Source organism: Panthera onca, chromosome E3 (assembly GCF_046562875.1).
Source record: "Panthera onca isolate mPanOnc1 chromosome E3, mPanOnc1 haplotype 2, whole genome shotgun sequence".
NCBI lineage: Eukaryota > Metazoa > Chordata > Mammalia > Carnivora > Felidae > Panthera > Panthera onca.
This window is the reverse complement of record NC_138354.1, coordinates 20,110,597-20,131,264: the sequence shown is the minus strand read 5'-3', so window position 1 is coordinate 20,131,264 and position 20,668 is coordinate 20,110,597. Positions and strand designations below refer to the sequence as shown.

Genomic DNA, 20,668 nt, shown 5'->3' with positions numbered 1-20,668 from the left:
AGGTTTCAGGGACATCAGAACAGGAAAGAAGATGGGAGATGAGGAGGACTTCATCCTGTCCCCAGGTGGACCTCGAGAGAGGGGGGTGTGCTGGGGGTGACAGAGAAGAGGTCTGACTTCAGCTCAGGTCACGATCTCACCGTTTGTGAGTTTGAGCCCCGTGTCGGGCTCTCTGCTGTCAGTGCAGAGCCGGCTTCTGATTATTTGTCCCCCCTCTCTCTCTAACTGCCCCTCCCCTGCTTGTGCTCACTCACTCTCTCTCTCTCTCTCTCTCTCTCTCTCTCTCTGTGTATCTCAAAAATAAATAAACTTTTTTTTTTTTAAAGAAAGGAAAAAGGACAAGAAAGGGGGATCGGGCTGTCAGCCCTGGACCAGGAATGACCTTGGGTTCCCTGAAAATGTCCTCTTTCCTCTGGAAAGAGAAAATCGAGGAGGGAGACACAGAAGGGTGACACGGACAGAAACAGTGACCATCCCCAACTGGGGCCAAGGGGGAAGGAAGTCAGACAAGGCATCGGAGGGGAGGGAGGCTCATTTACAGCTGCAGAAGCTGAAGGAGGAGAATCTGGGGACGATGGGAGGGGGATGGTCAGCAGTCCCCCCTGGCCCAGAGCAGCTAGAAAGGATGAATGTGGGAAGAGCTATTATATTTGGTGAAGGAGGTTATGGGTCACCTGTGGATAGGGTTGTGGTAGAATAATGGTGTTGAAGCCAGCTTTTGAGAAGAAGAGAATGATGGGGATTTTCTCTTCTCCCCATGGTAGTAGTTAAGATTTTCACACAAATTGCATTTCTATCACAAATGTCTTACTTGCCATTTAAAACTTAATCCATGTAACTTGTGACTAGAACCAAGCTGATATTGCCTCTCTAATCCATCCCTTGGCAAAAAAAGTTATTTAAGAAACGTAGAAAATGGCAAAGCATTGTTTACAGGATGATCCTATTTTTGTTTGAAAGAATGTCTGTAGGGGCGCCTGGGTGGCTCGGTCGGTTGGGCATCTGACTTTGGCCCAGGTCAGGATCTCGTGGTCTGTGAGTTCGAGCCCCACGTCGGGCTCTGTGCTGACAGCTCGGAGCCTGGAGCCTGCTTCGGATTCTGTGTTTCCCTCTCTCTCTCTGCACCTTCCCAGCTCACGCTCGCTCTGTCTCTGTCAAAAATAAATAAACTTAAAAACAAAATAAAAAAAAAAAGAATGTCTGTGTTTGCATGTGTATTTTATAAATATGTATATATACGTATATTCTAAAGAAAAACATCTAAGGGTATATGTATCAAATTATAATGGGGGTTTTACTGGCATATACATATGTCACTTTAAATATGTGTAGTTTATTTTACCTGAATTATCCTTCCATAAAGCTGTAAAAAATTGTAATAGGGGTTATCTCTAATGGTCAGATTGTGGTATATATGACATAATTCTTTTGGCTGCACATGACAGAAACTCAGCAGAAACTTCTAAAGGAATAGCTGAATCGTCCAGATACTTGTTCATACATGAGTGGACCCGGGGTCTCAGGTTATGACATTAGGGATCTCCTTTCCATCTCTCACGCCTGCTGTCTCCCCCATTGACCTCGTTCTCAGACAGTTCCAGGCCTGTGTCTCAGCAGCCTGGCACCCCCGTGGAAAGAAAACAGCTTTTCCCCGAAGAGTATCCGCAACGTCCCAGAGCTGACTTTCGAGCACCCTACATGGGCCCTGGCTCAGCCACAGACCAAAGGAACTTCCAAGGGCATCTCCGGAAGCCAGTGAACTGAAAAAAGGGGCCGAAGGGTTCTCCGAGGGAAACCCAGAGTTCTGTTGCCTGAAAAGGGGGCATAAAACCACGAGTGTCTGCTCCTCAAGGAGCCTTCACTGTCTGGGTCATACGTTTTTGTAGCGACTGGGTATTTTTTTAGTAAGCGTGCGTTTCTCTTGCCGTGGCAAGAGAAAAATGAGATCCCTCCTTAAACAACGGATCTGGGGTACATCTGATTATGATCATTCAGATAAATAAATAATGAGTGTGGAGAAAACGGTAAAGCTCAAACCTAGTCTGATTTTAGAGGGCATGGGAGGGAAGGACAGTGTTGAGGCTGGGGACTCAGCCTCCTGCTTTCTGTAGACTGTTAGTTGTGGACGCGGAAGGCCCACCGGGCCGTCAGGCGATCTCTGGGGCTCTGGGTCTCCAGAGCGACGCGCCCAGAGAGCTGGGCCCTCGTCAAGCTCGCCTCTGCCTCTCCGCCTCTCCTGCCTCAGTAAATAATTCCCTGCATTCCGATATCACACTGCTCTGTTTCTTCCTTTCAGGGTTATACTAAGGACATGGTACCAGACTTTGATGAGAAGCATGATGAGTATTTAATATTGCTTCAGCAGAGGAACCGGTAAGATAAAGCTGCTCAACGGCAGCCCCATAAAAACCCTATTTAGATTGCTTAACAGCACTTGGGCTCTGTTGCACGTAGGAATGTTATGTAGTCACCCTCCACTCAGGGGCTTGGGATTTTAACTGTAGTCCCAGCCCCCGGTTGTCCATCCGCTGATTTAATTGCATCTTTGAGCTGTAGCCAACCGCTCTCCCCGTAACTACCACCTCTCGCCTCCCCGCTCCTGTTCTGGGAGGAGGTGGCTTTGTCGCGAGAAGCTGGAACCCGGCAGGGCCTGGGCCTCAGTCACCTGAAGAGCCCAGTCTGTGATCCTACAGGCTTTGCCGGGCCCCTTGAAACCTGAGCCTGTAATCCTGCCTCGTGAGATACAGGTGGAGTCACCTTCCGTCTGTGTTTGAAGTTGGTCGATATGTCGTTGAAAGTTAAGTTCGTACTGATTTTGACTCTGGAGGGCTAGCTCCTGAAAAAAAACCCACAGCGGTGGAGGCAGTGTTTAGTGACCGAGGGCAGAGCGGTCGGGTCCGGTTGGAAAGAGGTGTCCCATCTTCAGCGCCCTCGCAGGGCCTGTGCAAGTTCGTCAGGCCCCGGGCCTCGCGTTAGGCCAGGTTCGCAAATTCAGATGCTAGCAGGGCGGGATGGCAGTGAGCAAAACCAGCTCGGTGGAGACCGTGGGCACCTGGAATTCTCACTCCCATGCTGCTCTGCTCAGGCCACCTGATGTGTGTGGGCACACGGGCCCAGGGGTCCGTATCCTCCGAGGTTGATGGAGAAGCTGGAAGTCTGGCTCTGTGTTGTGAAATCTCCTGAGTTTTAAAATGTCGGTAATGCACTCAGATTAAAACACAAAACAGGGGCGTCTGGGTAGCACAGTCGGTTGAGCGTTTCTGGCTCTTGTTTCTGGCTCAGCTTGTGATCCCAGGCTCGTGGGATCGAGCCCCGTGTCGGGCTCTGCACTGAGCGTGAAGCCTGCTTAAGATCTTCTCTTTCCCTCTGCCCCTCCTCTGTTTGTACTCTCTCTCTCTCTTTCTCAAAAACAAAACAAAAAAAACCCCCGCAAAACAACGGCAAGAATCCTACGGGCCCCTAAAACAGATCAGGCGGGAGTGAGGAGGAGGGGGCCCTGATCTGGGCGTTTGTGTTCTGGGAATGAACTTGGGGTCTTGCAGGCAGGAGAGCCTGGGGGTTGTCACCCTGGATGTACATCCCGCCCTCATCTGGCGGGTGGGGCTCCCGGTGCTCATCAGGCAGGGCCCTGGTGGCATATTATATGCACAGGTTTAGTCCTTCGTGTTCTATAGCTCAGCAGTCCTGCCCGCCGGCCCCTTTACTAACTTCCACCGAGACCCCCAGTATCTCTAACAGCACCCACCCAAGTCGCCAGCTGCCCCCTAGTGAGGCAGTACGACCCTTAGTGGCAAACCCTTGAACGGATCAAGGCCCGAGGCACAGCCAGAAATGCCAGGCAGCGTCCCCTGTGCCCGGCTGCTCTCTGCTCATCTGCCCAGCCCAGGGGCGACCGCAAACTACGATAGCGGGAGGCTTGCGCTCGTTAGCCCAACGTGGGTTTTTATCATCATTAATGCCATGGAGCAGGATGTTTGTATTCCATTGCTGGCAGACTGGATGGTGCCACTGAACGTTTGGGTGATCGTTGGGTCACACACGCGTGACTCACCCTGGGGGACAGGGTCGTGGTTTCTCAGGAGCACGTTGCTTCTCATTAACCGGCAGATTGCGATCAAAGAGGTACGAGCCGACAGCATGGAGGAGAGTATCCAGAGACGAGGTCGCGGCACAAAGGCAATGAAGAAACGTGTCCGCGTGGGGTTGCCGTAAAACTGGGGGAACGTCTGGTCACCGACAGGGAGCTGGCTGGACGACAGGGACTCAGAAAGTAGAGCTGGAAACACGTCCAAAGGGAGGCACGAGGAGGGGGCGTCCCCCTGAGCTATCACCGGGCGTTGCTTTTGAGGCGCCTTTTCTGGGCTGCCACCTGCACGCCAGGAACCTCGCCCCCATCGTTGCGTTTTATCCTCACCCTCCCCGATGAGGTGTGGGTGCAGCCATTGCACCCATTTGACAGAAAAGAAAGCCTGAGGCAACACCCCCCGGAAGTGGTGGGGCTGCGCTGTACTTTCGGATTCGCGTTCTGTCAGACGTGGTCATAAGTACTCAGGAGGAGAGAAACCTGCCGGGGTTGCCAGTTTCACCGCGAGGGGTTTTGCAGAAATAAACTGCAGTTTACTTGGGAGTCCGGTTCTATGACCCGGTGGAGAACCAGTGTCTGGGCTTTATCCTGTGCATAGACGGAGATGCAAACCCAGCCTGCTTATGCGGTTGCCTGTGACCTGAGAAAGGGCTGTGCGATCATTGGAGCAAGTCCCTAGGAGAGGCCGGCCCAGAACACAGCCGGTAGGATTTCGCCGAGTACCTTCTCAGTGCCTAGCACTGCCGCCAGTGCCAAGGAGAACCCTGTGCTGAGGAGGGCACACGCTTTATAGTTAATGCTCCTGAGGTCCCAGGGACAGAAACCCAAGGTAAATGGACCTTAAACAATAAGGAAACTTACTGGCTCATGAAATTAAAGAAACCCAGGATAATACTTTGGCTTCAGGCATAGCTGTATCCAGGCACTCAGCTCACGTTGGAGGCATCTCAGGTCTGTACTTTCTTTACCAAGGCAGCCACTGGAGGCCCCACGCTGACATCCTGCCTCGAGAAGGAGAGAGCACTTCCTTCCTGATAGTTCCGGCGGAAGTGCAGAGGAGGGCTCCAGCCCCAGCCCCGAGCCAGGCGTCCCCTGTGCCTGTGAGGTGCCATGGTCTCGCTGGCCACTCCTCGGCTACCTCCTTAAGCTGGGTGGTGGAGTGAGTGAGCCTCACCCACACCACACGGAGTAAGAGAAGGAACGGGGCAGTTGCCAGAGGGGATCTGAGGGGCTGGGTTTGGAAGGTGGGGGAGCGTAGCTGGCGAGGAAAAACGAACAGGTGTTCACCCCAGAGCCGTTGCCCTTGAGGAACTCCCTGGTGGGTGGCAGGGGAGCACAAGGCCACCTATTTATAACTGCACCAGAGGAAGCAGAAAATGGCCATGTGCTCCAAGAGGCCCGGGGGAGGGGGAGGGAAGATGTGACTGCCCTGGGTCACCCCTGCACAACCCGTCCCGGAGGACACTTAGTGATTCTGGTCACTCAGCTTCCTGAAAGATGTCATCATGCCTGACAGACTCACAACAGAGAAAGGGCTGGAGTGCTGGGGAGGGGCGCCTGGGGGGCTCAGTCGGTTAAGCGTCTGCCTTCGGCCCAGGTCAGCATCTCGCTGTTTGCGAGTTCGAGCCCCACGTCGGGGCTCTGTGCTGACATCTTAGAGCCTGGAGCCTGCTTCGGGTTCTGTTCTGTGTCTCCCTTTCTCTCTGCCCCTCCCCTGCTCACGCTCTGTCTCTCACTGTCCGTCTCTCAAAAATGAATAAACATTAAAAAAAAATTTAAAAAAGAGAGAGAAGGAAGGGGAGAGCTGGCATCCGACGGGGCTTGGCATGGACCGGTCTCTGAGCTGGAGCCTCAGCCGGATACCCCACTCCATCCTCATGACATTCCTAAGAGGTGGAGGCATTCTGGGGCTCATTTTGCAGAAGGGGAACAGGCCCCGGGGGTGGCGGGACTTGCCCAAGGTCACACAAGCCGAGGAACCGGCAGAGCCTCCCCCGGGCGGAGCATTGTCCCCCACGTCTGCCACGTCCCCCCCACGCGGATGGGGGATGCTGACAGCCTAAAGGACGAACACCCGAGCCTGCGAGCACCCGGGTTCTGGGAGGAACAGCAGGCGGTCTGCACCACTGCCCTTCGCCTCTCCATCCTTCAAGGCTAGACTCAAACGCCACCACCTCCAGGAAGCCCCCAGGTGGGAGCCACCGCTCTGCTAGCTCAGAGCCCCCGTGGTATGCTAGCCTGGCGAGGAGACAAGAAACAGTGGCTGGGAGACGGACTCTGGAGCTTCGTGGACCAGAATTTAAATCCTGGCTGCTTCCTGGGCTCTGTGACCTTGGGCAAATTTATCTATAAAACAGGCCAATGGTAGGACCTTAATCCCAGGACCGGTGAAGGATTAGGCACCCAGGTGTCATTTGAATGTTAAACACACCTTCTCCCTGAGCTGACCTCCGGGTAATCCTTGAGTGCCCCCTGGGGTGACTGAGATCCAAGGGCCGCTGTGGCCAGCCTGGTCACACAGCAGCCACAGCTCTCTGAGACCAAGGTGGTTTAGCCATTAACCCCAGCACAGTCACACCCAGGTGACTGCCCCTGGAGCCTGGCTGAACCCTCTCGCCAGCTGGCCCCCTGCGTGTGCCCTGACCACCCCCTCATGTCCCCCGCCACACTCCCTCATGACACCCGGTGCTAGCTCAGGGTGCCCTGCTTCCTCAGGGTGGCCCCACAGGTCGCTACTGGCTAAGACAGGAAGGGTTCCTGTGATGGGCGCTGGGTCCACGGCGGCTGTTAGGATACATACACATCCATGTTTTCTCTCCCCTGCTAGACCTTGGGCGCCTTGAAGCCGCCGGTTCCAGAAATAAGTATGGAGAGAATTCCACTCCACATGGACCCTGTGCCCGGGGGTCAGAGTCTGGCGGTCAGAAGGGAGAATAAACAGACACACAGACAGAATCCTGTAGGGTGAGGCAGTGAGCCACAGGAGAATAGAGCGTGATGGGGCACAGGTGGCAGGGGCTCCGTCTTCGACAGGGCAGAGGCTGAATCTGATTATCCTCAGTCGTCTACACCGAGGGCAGCTTTTTATGCAAAGCAGGCTATCCATTAAAAAAAAAAAAAAAACAAAAACAAAAAAACCACCACTTTTCTTTGGTGCCACCTGAGTATCGCCGAAGGCTCAGCTGCAGTAGGGAGTTCCTTTAGCGATCCCTTTCACACTCTCGATAATTATCTCCCCATTTATCAGTTTCGTAAATCCGCATTTTCATAGATCGTCCCGCTTAAATACAGAAGCGCGCACACGAGTGCCAGTCCCAGATCCTGGGTGACGGATGCCACCATAGCCACCAGGATAGCATCATCAGGAGACACGGCGGTCTCCGGAGGGAGGTCGAGGCCGGCAGTCTGTGGCCGGGTGCTCAGACTTTCCACTCTCTGGGCCTCCCGGGACTCAGGCTCCCCGCGCTGTCTCCCTGGGGGCTGCCGGGCGCCCGCTGAAACCTCCGACTCTTTGCTCCAAAGACTGCAACTATTGCTGTGTTTGGAAAGCGTCTCTTAGTTACTTGTGTTTTCCTTCTGTTTTATGCTGTTGCCCGCCCGACAATCATCTCCCGGGCTTCCAAGCCTGGCAGGAGATAAGAAGTCGGTAATAAACGTTCCTGCCACGATTGTTGAAAAGATGGATGTGTCAACAGCTCGAGAAACATTTAAAAAGCAAACGAAGAAATCGCCCGTAATGCCGCCGCCCTACCTCAACAACCCATTGCATTCTCACATTTATCACCTCCCACTCTGGGTCCACAGACACACTTCTTTCCAACTTTGCACTTGACCACACACGTACCGTTTTGATTCCGCCTCTTTCGCCCTCCACCGATCAGAAGCGATTCCTCGTGTTTGGACACACTCCACGCGATGATGTCAGCTGCATGAGATCTCAGGTTCTGCTTCCCCGGTTTTGGACATCTGGGTTTTGTTATGCCCAAGCACCGACCATTGTTCCTGGTCAAGAATGATTTGGGGCGCGTGGGTGGCTCCGTCAGTTAAGCGTCTGACTTCAGCTCAGGTCACGATCTCACAGTTTGTGGGTTTGAGCCCCACCTCGGGCTCAGAGCGTGCTTTAAATCCTCTGTCCCTCTATCTCTCTCTGCCCCTACCCTGCTCACGCACATATGCGCACTCTCTCTCTCTCAAAAAAAAAAAAAAAGAATGTCTTGCCGAAATGGGCTTACTGGGGAAAGACCAAGCATATGGCATTTTCTCTATTTTCATATTGCTTTCTGAGAAGGTTCTGTGAGTTACCAGCAATGTCTAAGTTTGCCCGTTTCGGCATCTGGCTAGCTTCAGAGGTTGTCTTTGCTGTGGTAAAGACTTGAGTCCAATTGCTTACGTTTTCATCCTAGCCCTGCCACCATACCAGCTGTGTGGCCTTGGGCAAATGACTCAACTTCTCTGGGCCTCCCTTCTCTTATTTATTACCTGGGGACAATAAAAGTAATTGCCCCATAGGGTTGTTGGGGGAAGATTAATGCCTTAATACAGTCAGTCCTTATTATTCACGTGTTCCCTGAATACAAATTCACCCACTCCCTGAAATTTATTCATAACCCCAAAGTCAGTATTTACAGAGCTCTTGTGGTCATTCAAAGGCACGTGCAGAGGGGCAAAACATTTTCATTGTACAACACACACATTCCCAACTTTGGTAGAACACAGGACCGCTCTACCTTCTTGTTCCAACCCTTTCCCCCCAAAACAAAGCGTCTTTTTCGCAGTATACTTAGTGCCCCGTTTTCCACATTTTCATGCTTTTTGTTGGTGATTTTGCTGTTTACACTGGCCCCCGGGCCTGTCGCTAAAGTGCCGTGTCGTGTGCCGAAGCGCGAGAAGGCTATGATGTCTCTTAAGGAGAAAATAACACGCGTTGGACGAGCTTCCGTCAGGCCTGAGTTAGAACACTGCTGTCGGCCGTGAGTTTGATGTCAGCGCATCAACTCTGTGTTAAATAAGGTGCCTTTAAACCGAAACTCACGTACAGCAAGGTTATGTACTGATCAGTTGATGAAAATGCTGTGACGGAGGCTCGCAGGAACCGAATCCCATGTTTTGCCCTGGGGACAGAGTTTCTTTAGTCACCAACTCAGTGTCTGCGGTGACTTTACGGAGCAAAACTACCACCGATGACGACCATCAGATCCCGTATGCGCACTGCATTTAGAACAGAGTTTGGCACCTAGTACGCACCCTCCAGGTGATTCCTATTTCCATATTTTAAAAACATTTACATTTCGCTTGTTTGGTAGGAACTTATTTAATCACACAGGGGATGCACGCTCGTTGCCATGTGGTTTGATTGCATTGCTTCCTGTGTGGAAATAAATCCGGTTGACGCGGGAGTGAGCAGAGACGTTTGTGGAGGCCCTGGGGTTTGGAGCCGGGAGCGGCTCCAGGGGCAGGGGACGGGGACGGCGGGGGGGGGGGGGGGGGTGACGAGGTTGCTGCACGCTCTTTATGGCACTACAGTATAGTTGGGAAAGACCCAAGGCTTTCAAGAAAACTTGAACTAGAGGCCAGCCATGTTGACGCCGAGACCCTTTCAGCCAGAGGGTGTGACAATCCTGTCACTAATCTTGAATTAAAGCCTACATTGATATGTTCTTTCACTGCATCGGCATATAAGATGATGACATTGGGGATACCAGGGGTGAGCGTCTGAGAACGCGTTTGTTTCCTGAAGCAAAAGGAGTCAGTCTGCCTGGTCTGACGCGGGATGTTTCCTGCTTCGTAGATGTTCTAGGAAATCTCTCGCAAAGGCTTACGACCTGAGACCCAGCATTGTTTCGTTGCACGCTGGAGAAGGTGCCACCGTCCACACAACGTGGAGATGCATGAGGTTGGGGTCTCCCAGGAAACCCAGGCTGTGTGGAGGCAATGCGCACACGCGCCTGCTTTCTGTCTCAGCCACCGCGGGGCGAGGACGACGTGTGCCTTCGTCGCCGCTGACCTGCGCTTGAGCCTCAGAACGAAAGCAGAAACAGCCCTGCCGGGCCCGAAACAGTCTCCCCCTTGCTGCTTCTCTGTGTGCGTAATGGGCCTCTTCCAGGCTGTTTGTCGATGAACAGCTGGGCGCCCGCCACCCGGCCTCCCGATTCGAGATGCTTTGCCCATCAGAGCGGTAGTTCTCTCCCCCCCTCCCCCGCGTCGGGGGTGGGCGGCCCAGGCTTCCAGAACGAGGAATGAATGATCGTTTCTCTTCCAGGATACTCAAGCACTTGAGATCCAAGGACCCCATGCAGCTGAGACTGGAGCATTTGGAACAAGGCTTCTCCGTCTACGTCAACGGGGCCAACTCTGAGCTGAAGACCTCACCCCGGAAAGCTGTCCACCCCGACTTCACCAGAAGCGCCTCACACGCCGAGGGGACGCATGGTGAGCACTGGCCCGTCCGGCCCCTGCAACGCGCTAGCTCGTTCGGCACCGCGGACCCACATCCGATGCACGTGAACTTCCCAGCAAATGACCGGTTAACCTACATACACACTAACTGTGCCCGCTTGGCCAGAAAGAGAGCAGGAGAGGGAGGAAGAGAGAGAAAGCCTTTTTTCTTCCTTTTAAAGGGTCATCTTGGCCTCCATTACCCCAGGGCGAAGGTGGCCAGGGCGGTAAATTCCTGGCTTTTATGTTTCATAGTGCCAGTAATTGAAGGAAATGTCTAGGATAATTGAAATGATACCCGATTTTCACTGGATCTGTCTTAACCTCAGTACCTAACCCCTGGGTGATATTTGATTCCCACTGTTCATTTCTGAATTTAGTTAATCCATGCTCCATGTACTTTCAACAGATTTCATGTGTCCTGTCCTGAAAGCTGAGGGGGGCGCAATACGAGCACCCCACCGAGGGGCTGGCCCAAAACAGGCACCAGTAAAAATGACCTGGCGGTAAAATGAATGAAATGGCAGAGCACACGGGGTTGGGTCCCAATTTGGCCACGTGCCTTTGTTTCCTCATCTTTCAAATGGGACTAACAGGGGTGCCCATCCCCGGGGCGCCAGCATGCCCTCCACGTCGGGCGGCTTTATCTGAGAAGCTGGTGTGCTACTGAGTTACAGAAAGAGCATTTGGAATGAGGCAGGGCTGGCTTTGAACTCTGTTCTGCCACTCTCTGGCTTTGAAACCTCTGGCAGTTGGGTCCTCTCTGACCCTCAGTTTCCTCTTCTATAAGATGGGAACAATCACGTCCACCTTGCGGGCTTGCCAGGAAGACTAACTGACTTAAGAAATGTAAAATGTCCATCAGACAATAATCTTGATCTGTGTTGTTCTAATTCATTGCCTTACAGGTACGGTAGATATCCCAAGCCATTAATAGACGGCAAAAGCCAAAACAACAGTAAAATAGACGGTAAAAGTCAAAACGAGGAGATAAAAGGCGAAAGTCATGTCCCCAAACCTTCCCCTAGGAGAGCCACTGCAGTTGAGCTTAGAGTTTAGAATGAGCTTCCTGGCCCCCAGGGCAACAAGGGGAATGGAATGATTCTTCTAGGTTTCACGGTTTCACGGACGAGGCTTCTGGCCAGCCTGCTGCTAGTTGGCAGGTGCAGGCCTCTCCTGGTCCGGGTTTCAGGGAGGTGCAGGTAACGGTCTTTCTACTTGGGCCACAGAGTAGTATCTTTACTCATTCAACAAATATATCTCCCCTCTCCTCTTTTACACAAACGCTGGCCGATTGTGCCCACTGTGTGTGCCCTGCTTCCGTATGTCGGAGATTTTTCCTTTTGTACATAGACCTGCCTGATTCAGCTGTGACTTACTACCCTTGCCCTTTTCGCTGCGCATTTGGCTTGTTTCCTAACGCCCTGCGGCTACCAATGGGACTACAGTGGCCCGCTCCGCAGACGGGACTTTGGGCACCTGATGTGCGTTTTAGATGTGAGTCATGAATCTGCCTTGGGTGTGAGCTTGTCACGGGCGCCTCACCAAATCCCCTTCTCTCATGTCTGGTGCAGATTACGGGCGAAGAACCCTGTTTCGAGAAGCGGAAGAAGCTTTAAGACGCAACTCGCGGACAGCCCCTTCCAAAGTTCAGCGCCGAGGATGGCACCAGGTCAGGAAACCCTGGGGGGAGAGTCAAGACACATGGCCCGAGCTCGTGTTTTAGAAGAAGGAGCAGGGTTATTGTGACAGAACCTTTCAGAATCCCCGCGGGCAGCGGTGGGGCTGGCCGGGCACCCTGCAGGTGGCCTCTTTGCATGCAGTCCTGGCCCCTGGGGAGTGGAGGAGACTGGGGACCTCCCAGCCCTCTCTCTGTGGCGTGATCCTCCCTTCCGATGGGGTCACCCCAGCCCTACGCAGGAGGATCACGTGCGCACTCTCAGCCCCCTTCGTGATGACTCGTTCATACAGCTGTCTTTTATTGAGCACCTACTATGTGCTGGGCATAGTCTTTGATGCCAGGGATGCAGTGGGTAACAAGGCAAAGCCCCTGCCCCACAGACCTGAGATGCACTTAGGGCTGCTTGTTGATGGTGCTGACGCCAGCAGCTGGCGTTCTTGAGTGCCAACCAGGTACGAGCCGTGCTCCCGCGTGACTCCTCTCCTTTGCCCTCGAGGCAGACCTGCAGGGTAAAGTTCCAATGTTCTTCCTCTTCTAAGGGAGCCACAGACTTGAATGCTCAGAAAAGCTAAGTGAGCTTTCTTCCAAGGTCAACCAGAATCAAGACTTCAGCCCAGACCTTTGCTCCAAGAGTGGTGTTCTTGCCCACGTGGTCCTTATCTGGCCACTTGCTTGGGATGAGTGCTTCTCAACCCCCCACTGCACGTTCATACCACCTGGGGAGCCCCCCCCCCCCCCCCCCAGGGATTCTGACTCACCTGGTCTGAGGTGCGGCTTAAGCAATGGTATGTAATCCTTTTCAATCCTGTGTTCACCCAGGTTGGGAAGTACTGCCCTTAGAACCTTCTGCACGGGGCTGTATGTGTGGGTCTATAGTAAATACTTCCATAAGCTTTACTGGCCCATCTGTGCGATAACCCTGTAGGTCTGTAACTATCCTCATCATGCCATTGGTGAAACTGAGGCCCAGAGAAGTGAGGTGACCTGCTCAGGGTCACGCAGCCGCTAAGGGAGGAGGGTAGGCTGACGTTTGAACACTGGACCGGTGACCCCAAAACCCACTGGTCTCCCCTGCCTTTGAGGGTCTGTGATTAAATGTGGCTGGGTGTTCCTGCCGGGGCTTGCTGAGCAAGGCCTCCAGGGCACGCAGCCTGGAGGCCTCCTTTTGTCCCCAGCAATGAATGTTAATTTCTCATTAAGGAGGCCTGTCTCCACTTCCCACTTCAGACCCTCCTTCTGGTTGTTCTGAGTGCCTTCTATTATCAGGAGCCATATTTGCATCTTAGACTGTGACTTAATGGCCGGCCCCAGAGCCTGTGCAATTTAAAAGACTTGGCCTAAGATTAATTAGCATCCCTCCCCGGCCTCTGCCTGTGGTCCCACACTTCACAGGGCCTAATCATGGCTAATTTCCTAGCTTCCCGATGCTGTGAAGGCTGTAATTGTCCTTCTGTACCGTATCAGTCAGGGGTCAGTCACTGCCTAACAGTAGAGACCATTCAGGCCGTTTTAATCAGAGATGGATGGAATACAGGGAGTCCGGTGCTCACAAGGTCTCTGTGCTTCTCACACAGCCTGCCAGGAGAACTGCTCCCTAGGGCCCAGTGGGGAAGGTGGGGGATCCGCATCAGGGCTGGGTCACCTGAGCTGTCATCCGGGAACCAGGTGGCTCCCGCCACAACCGATGGCCTCGAATGATGCCGCGCCTGCTAGAGCAACGATGCCCGTAGCCTGTCCGGCCAGGCTGGGACACTTGCAAAACCCCTCACCTCTGCACTGTGGTTAGCACAGAATCAGCCGGCATGTGTCCCCTTGCTTCCACCTCATTTCCGCGTCCCCTGCCTCGTATGAAGTCGTCGGATCGGCTGCACCCAGCTCGCATCCAGAACCCCCACGGAAAGGGTATCTGGGAAACACGGGCTGACTTTCCGGCCTCTCCTGAACGTAAAGCCACCCTAGGAGGGAAGTGGAATGGGTCCTGGGGGTCAGCCCACCCCCACCAGTACCGTGCCTTGGGGACCACTCCTCCAAGATGGACAAGCCAGAGAACGCGCGGAAGTCGTGAGAGGGGTAGAAGCCATGTCTCGAGACAAATCATCCTTTCATTTAAAAAGATGTATTACCACGGGCCAGGCACTGTGTGGGGCTCTGGGGTTCGAAACAAAAAAAAAAAAAATCAGATAAGGCTCTGGTCCTGCCCCAGGAGTCCCCCCCTCGGCTATAAAGGCCTGGGGACCGCCCAGCCTGCAAGACAGACGTGGTGACTGTTCCAGGCATATGGCCTGCTGGACTTGGGAGCGCGCAGCTTGAGGCCTGTGGGCTGAACTTGTCCCCCGGAGGGTGTTTTTTGGACTCACACAGTTTAAAAAAGACTTAGTCACTTGCTAACATTTAAATTCAGAAAGTTCTTCTATATTTTTAAAAAGCTAGATTCCTACTTCCCTGGGAAAATGGAAAGATCTGGCCCTCACGCCGGCCTCCCCTCTCTGCGAGGCAGCCTTTAGAGCAGAGTAGTGGTTGCCCCCTACCCCGGTAAGGCTGGGCAAAGTGCTTCCGTTTGCCGCAGTCCTCACCACTCCCCTTAGCGCCCCAGAGCTGAGGCCCAGTGGCAGGTGTGGTGGCCTTGTGCTGCGGCCACTGCTTCTCTCACACGGGTGGGGGGTGGGGGGGGGGCTTCCTGCCTTTCCATTTCCGGCCTGGCTCCCTGGGGCGTTTGAACCTGCGTCCCCTGGAGAGACGGGAGTGGGCTTTGGGGTCAACCTACTTCCTAGCTGTGTGCCCCGGCGGTGTGAGGTCTCTGAGCTTTGCGTGCAAACCTCCCAGGCCGCCCGGAGGGAGTGCGGGCGTGGTGTGTGTCACAGGGGGTCCTTCAGCTTCGGGTAGGAGCACCAGGCGGCAGGGGACGGACAAATCCAAGGAGGCGTTTAAGCTTACCGACTCAGGAGCCCCACAGCCGTACGTCAAAGCCCGGGCTCCACCTCCTCCTAGCTGTGTGGCCCTGGATAAGCTGCTCAACCTCTCTGTGCCCGTTTCCTTGTCTGCAGCTGGGGTTAAGAATGGCACCCGCCTGGTAGGGTAGTTCATGAGGACCGGGTGAGCCGGTGTCTGTGCAACGTGGCCAGCAGCGCCCGGCACAGAAGAAGCAGGCGGTAGACGGTCATGACCGTCACTGTCGTCCGTGGGGGGCAGGTGCCGAGGGCGGCTCTGCCTGGAGACCTCAGGGCTTCGCTCCAGGGTGTTCCTTCATTTATTCAGTCCGTTGTTCATTCGGTGACCTCTACCGAGCACCTGCTCCACTGTGGACACGGAGAGGCGCTGGGGTCCGAGCCGTGACCGAGGCAGGCCTGGCCCAGCTCTCCTGGAGCTCACGGTTCCGGGGTGTGTGGGCGGGCAGGCAGAGGACCAGGAGCAAGTAAGCAAAGAAACAAGTGCTACGCAGGAGGGGGGTGGGGGGGGGGAGACGGACAGGGTCGTTGCGGGGGGAGAGTAGCTCTAGAAATAAATTTGGAAGAAATTTTTTTTTAATGTTTATTTATTTTGAGAGAGAGACAGAGACAGAGCGTGAGCAGGGGAGAGGCAGAGGGAGGGAGACACAGAATCCGAAGGAGGCTCCAGGCTCCGAGCTGTCAGCACAGAGCCCGACGCGGGTTCTCGAACTCACGAGCTGTGAGATTGTGACCTGAGCCGAAGTCGGATGCTCAACCGACTGAGCCACCGAGGCGCTGCCCCCCGACCCCCCGCCCCTGGATTCCATTTTAAATGTGGGGAATCCTCTGGAGGGTTTTCAGTAGGAGAGTTGCGTGTTTGGGCTCACATTTTGGAAAGATCCCCTCTGCCCCATGCCGAAGGATGCCCGTGGGGCCAGGTGGCTGTAGGAGGACCAGGCAGGAGGCTTTGAAGCAGGACTTTGTCTCTCCAGCTTTCGGCTCTTCATCCTCCCAGCCTCCACCTTGAACCTTCCCTAGCTCCCAGAGTCCCCTGGTCACCTCAGCTTCCTCGACCCACCCCTTCGTGTCTTCTCCCTGCCAGTCTTTGTTGAAATTGTCCGGGACAATGCCTCAGTTGGTCAGCCTGGACCAGATGCCCACTCCCGCCCTGAGAGGGTGTGAGCGGAGGTGGGCCGGGTCGGATGACGCAAAGCCTGCCCGCCCCAGGCTGTTCCCTGAGCGGGGCCTGGGTCCCCTAGCTTCTTGTCCAGGACAGTAAGTAGCCCCAATGTACCGACTGCACCAGGAAGAGGCACTGGTCGGGTTTCCTTTGGCCCCAAGAAGTGGGGTTAAGTAGAAAGTTTCTCCATGGTAGGAAGCACACGGGGACGGATTTTCGGGTGCGAAGGATAGAGAGGAAGGCAGTCTTTCCCTCACCCCTTTGGGTGGGCCTCACCATCCTTGGAGGCAGCCAGAGGTAGGCGGCGGTGAGGGAAGCAGAATCCCCCGGTGGCCAGTGGTGGCCAGTCCTCAAAAGCCACCCCGTCAGGAGAGGCACTACAGCCCTGTCCCAGTCCTGGGGTTTCTCCCGTATGGCTGTGCCCAGCAGGAGGGATGGTGGGGGGCACACAGGCACTCAGTGTGTCATCTCAGACCACAGCCGGGTCAGCCGGGGACACGGCGGCCACAGTCTCCCCCTGGCCAGCACTCTGCCTCCTCCCTGTGGCCCTCTGCACTCTCCAGCTTGCATCCAGCCACTTGTTCTGAGTGTTGCCTGAAATTCCTTTGGGTCACACGGCCCCTTCCCGGTGACCAGGCCTTCGTGTCTTCCTGTAGAATAACCTCCCTTCTTAGGGTCTTGCCCTCCGCAACTAGGAAGCACTTTGGGGTCGAGATGCCCCCGCTGGAAGGGGCTCCCCCAGGCGCACGGGCTCAAGGATCCCTGCGCCGGAAGGTCACCGGCTCATCCAAACGCTGGCCTGGAGCCTGACCGGCTGCACCTGTAAAACCTGTCCCGGGACTGAGCTGCCACCTGCCCCGTGGACCGGCCTGGAGGTGATCAATGGGCTCCTGTTGGCACTAGTCTTTATCCCCCACCACGTCTCAGCCTCAGATCTTTCTCCTGCTATCAGCGGATTAAGATTTATGGCTTCCTCAGCCTTGTAATACTTGGGTGGACAGCGGCCTAATCAACAGAGCTGTCGTTTACCAAAATGCTGTCAGATTTGATGAACGTCATGGGCTCTTAGCATTAAATTGGTAGTGAAGGGATTGGCCTTTCAGCAATTTACGGTGGGGGTGGGCTTTCCTTCAAGGCCCGGAAAGCAAGTTCATTGCACTTTAAAGCAAAGGCTTTGCTCTCACTCCACTGTCATATCCGGGTTCCTGTTGTGGGCTAGGCAGCTGCAGATACCTCCAGAAAAGCTCATGAGTCAAAACGTGAAGCCCTTTCCTTTGTTTTCCTGTGTCTGAGTTTTGAAAACCCCTGCAGAGAGGACAATAAATGAAACAGCCCATAAAGCATCGGCTTTTACGGCGACCTTGCACGACACACACTGTCAGAGTGTCGAGCGCTGTTATTTGTAAGAGATCAGGAAAATCCGGGAAGAACATATCAAATAGGGTATATTTCCTCCCCACCCCAAACCTGCCTGTCAGTATCTTCAGAGCACTCCTACCTCTAGAGGGAGCCATTTGCATACCACACAACCTGAACAACCATACAGGGCAACCCCTAGCCTCCGTCTATCTTTCGCATTGACAGCAGCTTGCACGCGCATCTCTTAGAATGCTTTGCTAAGGGGGCGGCAGATACACACAGATAACTCTGAGCGTGGCCTTGGGTTGCGTGTGGCTGAGGGCAAGATCTGCCCTTGGGCGGGCAAACTGGAACTTGGGTGTTCGGGTGTCAGGGCTTTAAAACCCCGTCCCGATGCGTGGCTGATACCACCAGGGTCCACCCGGGTCTGGGCGCTGCCAGGAGGCAGGAGAAAGCAGCCACTTACAAACACCCACTCCAGGTAAAGCAACGTGCCAGATGGGGAGCCAGCCAGGCGCTCGGGCATCATGCTCACCAGCACGTGAAGGTGGGCGGCGGGGAGCGGGCGCTGCCCGGGGGCTGGGTTGGAACCCTCCAGCCTCGTGCGCTTATTGGGAGGTGGGCGTCTTGATGTGGGTGAGGCAGCTCCCCTTCTCCTCCAGTGGTGGCGGAGGTACAGCCCCGGGGCTGCGGTGGGAGAGCAGGCCAGATGGGAGACTATTTATTCCCCTCCGGCGGCGCCCACTCGGCATTTAAAACTCTTCCGGGACCACATTAATTTTGTTACGTGTTGCTTCAGAAACGCGTTCTTCTGTTGCAAGTTCTGTGTGAACTCCTTGAGACCAGGGCACGGGTTGTTACATTTTTTTTTTTTTTTTTTTTTTTTTTTTTTTACTATCTCAACATGCTTCCAGAACCTTGTATGCAGTCCGTGTTCAGTAAGGGCTTGCTGGTCAAGTGCCTTAATGCCTACTGCAAACCCATCTCCCGACCTCTTGGCCAGGCGAGCAGTTGTGACAAGCTCCTGGGGAGGGAGAGGGGCGCTTCTGGGAAAAGGGAGGATGGGAAGGCTGCAGAGGACAGAGGCATACCGGGGCTCTCCTCCTTGAATGCTGGAGCTCTTTCTCATATTTATCCTTCAGATCAGACCAGCAAAACTGCATTAATGCCAGCTCTCTTACTTGGCAGCGGGAAACTGGGGTTCAGGTATGGCTGGATCCAGGTGCTCAGACAGTGTTGCACGGCCCGTTCTCCATCTCTCAACTCTGCTTTTCCCTGTGCTGCTCTGTGTGGCACCAAGGTGACCACTGTCAGCCTCCACCGTGCATTCTGTCACCTGGTCGCTCTGGGCCAGCAGGATCTAATGCTCGGATCGCCTGGGCCTGTCCTATGCTCCAGCCCCCCGTGGACTCCGTTCCACATGAACACTTGGATTGGGGGTGGGGAGGGGGAGGATTTCCCAAAAGAAAATCAGGGTGCCTTTGCCAGAAGACAGGGGGGCGCGTGCAGCACAGACGGAAGCACCCGCCGCAAGACTTCACAGACCTCACGCTGCTCAGACTGGAGTGTGCGTGCGAGCCACCTGGGCTCTTGTGAAAATGCAGATTCCGATTCGCACCTCTGAGATGGGGCTTGAAATTCTGCATTTCTCACAAATCCCCAGGAGAAGCCAATACTGCTGGTGCCTGGAACTTCCACGAGTGAGGTCCTCGTCTGAGTCCTCCCTTTCTGGATAAAGGAACAGAAGCCTGTAGAGGGGCCAGGCTGTGTGCCCCATGCCTGGTGCTCCTCCCTCCCAGCCCCTTCCCCTTCTCCCTCCTCCCTCCTCTTCTCCCTTCCCCACCGGCTCCTTCCTTCCTGCCTTCCCTCCTCTCGCTCGCTCTCTCTCTCCCCCTCCACAAGGCTTGTGGCCTTGTGCCTCGGTTTCCCCCTGGGGTTGCTGTGAGGACCGAACGAGCAAAGGCACGCGAAGGACTTGGAGGGGCGCTCAGTGTGCATTCAGTGTCGTGACGCATAATGTGAACGCGCTCACGGGGGTGGGCGGGGTGGGGCGGCGTGACCGTGGATGAGAAAGGTGTTCGGTCCTACCCAGTGAGAGTCCCGCAGGCGGCGTCATTTTCTTCATCATCAAGTTCACTAGGCTGGTGGGGAAGCCGAGTCTCACAGGGGTGGAGGCTTCTCACCCAGGGCATGAGGGGAAAGGCATGAATCACTGTCCCCAGGCGCCTGGGTGGCTCAGTCGGTTAAGCGTCAGACTCTTGGTTTCGGCCCAGGTCATGCTCTCACAGCTCATGAGTTCAAACCCCACACCGGGCTCTGTGCTGACAGTGCATAGCCTGCTTGGGATTCTCTCTTTCTCCCTCTCTCTCTGCCCCTCCCCTGCTCACTCTCTATCTCTCTCAAAAAAATAAATAAACTTAAGAAAAAATAAAATAAATCTCTGTCCCGCAGCGGGGTAACGAACCCAGTATGCATGGCTTGGCCGACCTGTCCCTCCTTTTAATAGCCAGGCCTCACTCGAGTGAGGCCCGGAGCAGGAAGTTTAAGGAGGCCCTCACTCTTGGATTCGTGCACATGCAGGGCACCCAAGAGGGAACCCCTTCTTCTTCCTTTTTTTTTTAATTTTATTTTTTATTTTTTAAAATTTACATCCAAATTAGTTAGCATGCAGTGCAACAATGATTTCAGGAGTAGATTCCTTAGTGCCCCTTACCCATTGAGCCCATCCCCCCTCCCACAACCCCTCCAGCAACCCTCAGTTTGTTCTCCATATTTATGAGTCTCTTCTGTTTTGTCCCCCTCCCTGTTTTTATATTATTTTTGTTAAGAGGGAGCCCCTTCTTAAATGTTGCTCCCTGGGTGCCTCCCTTGTGCCACCCTGGCCCCAGCCCTGAGAAGTCCCAAGGAAAACCCAGGGTCTCCTAAACTTATTTGATCACAAAGCCAATATGGGGGGAGTGTAACACCCACTGAAATTCTACTGAGAAAGTACTTCAAGCTAA

At 54.4% G+C, this 20,668-nt stretch overlaps 1 protein-coding gene across 3 annotated transcripts in view; it reads left to right on the top strand.

Moving 5' to 3' along the window:
* Positions 1–20,668, top strand: part of KATNIP (katanin interacting protein) — a 192,178-nt gene that overhangs the window by 49,014 nt on the left and 122,496 nt on the right. For all 3 annotated transcript variants that reach the window (XM_078440439.2, XM_078440440.2, XM_078440441.2), the window contains 3 exons: positions 2,297–2,373; positions 10,344–10,513; positions 12,094–12,191. In XM_078440439.2, coding sequence (XP_078296565.2) covers positions 2,297–2,373; positions 10,344–10,513; positions 12,094–12,191 — 345 coding nt within the window. The remainder of the gene's footprint in view (positions 1–2,296; positions 2,374–10,343; positions 10,514–12,093; positions 12,192–20,668) is intronic.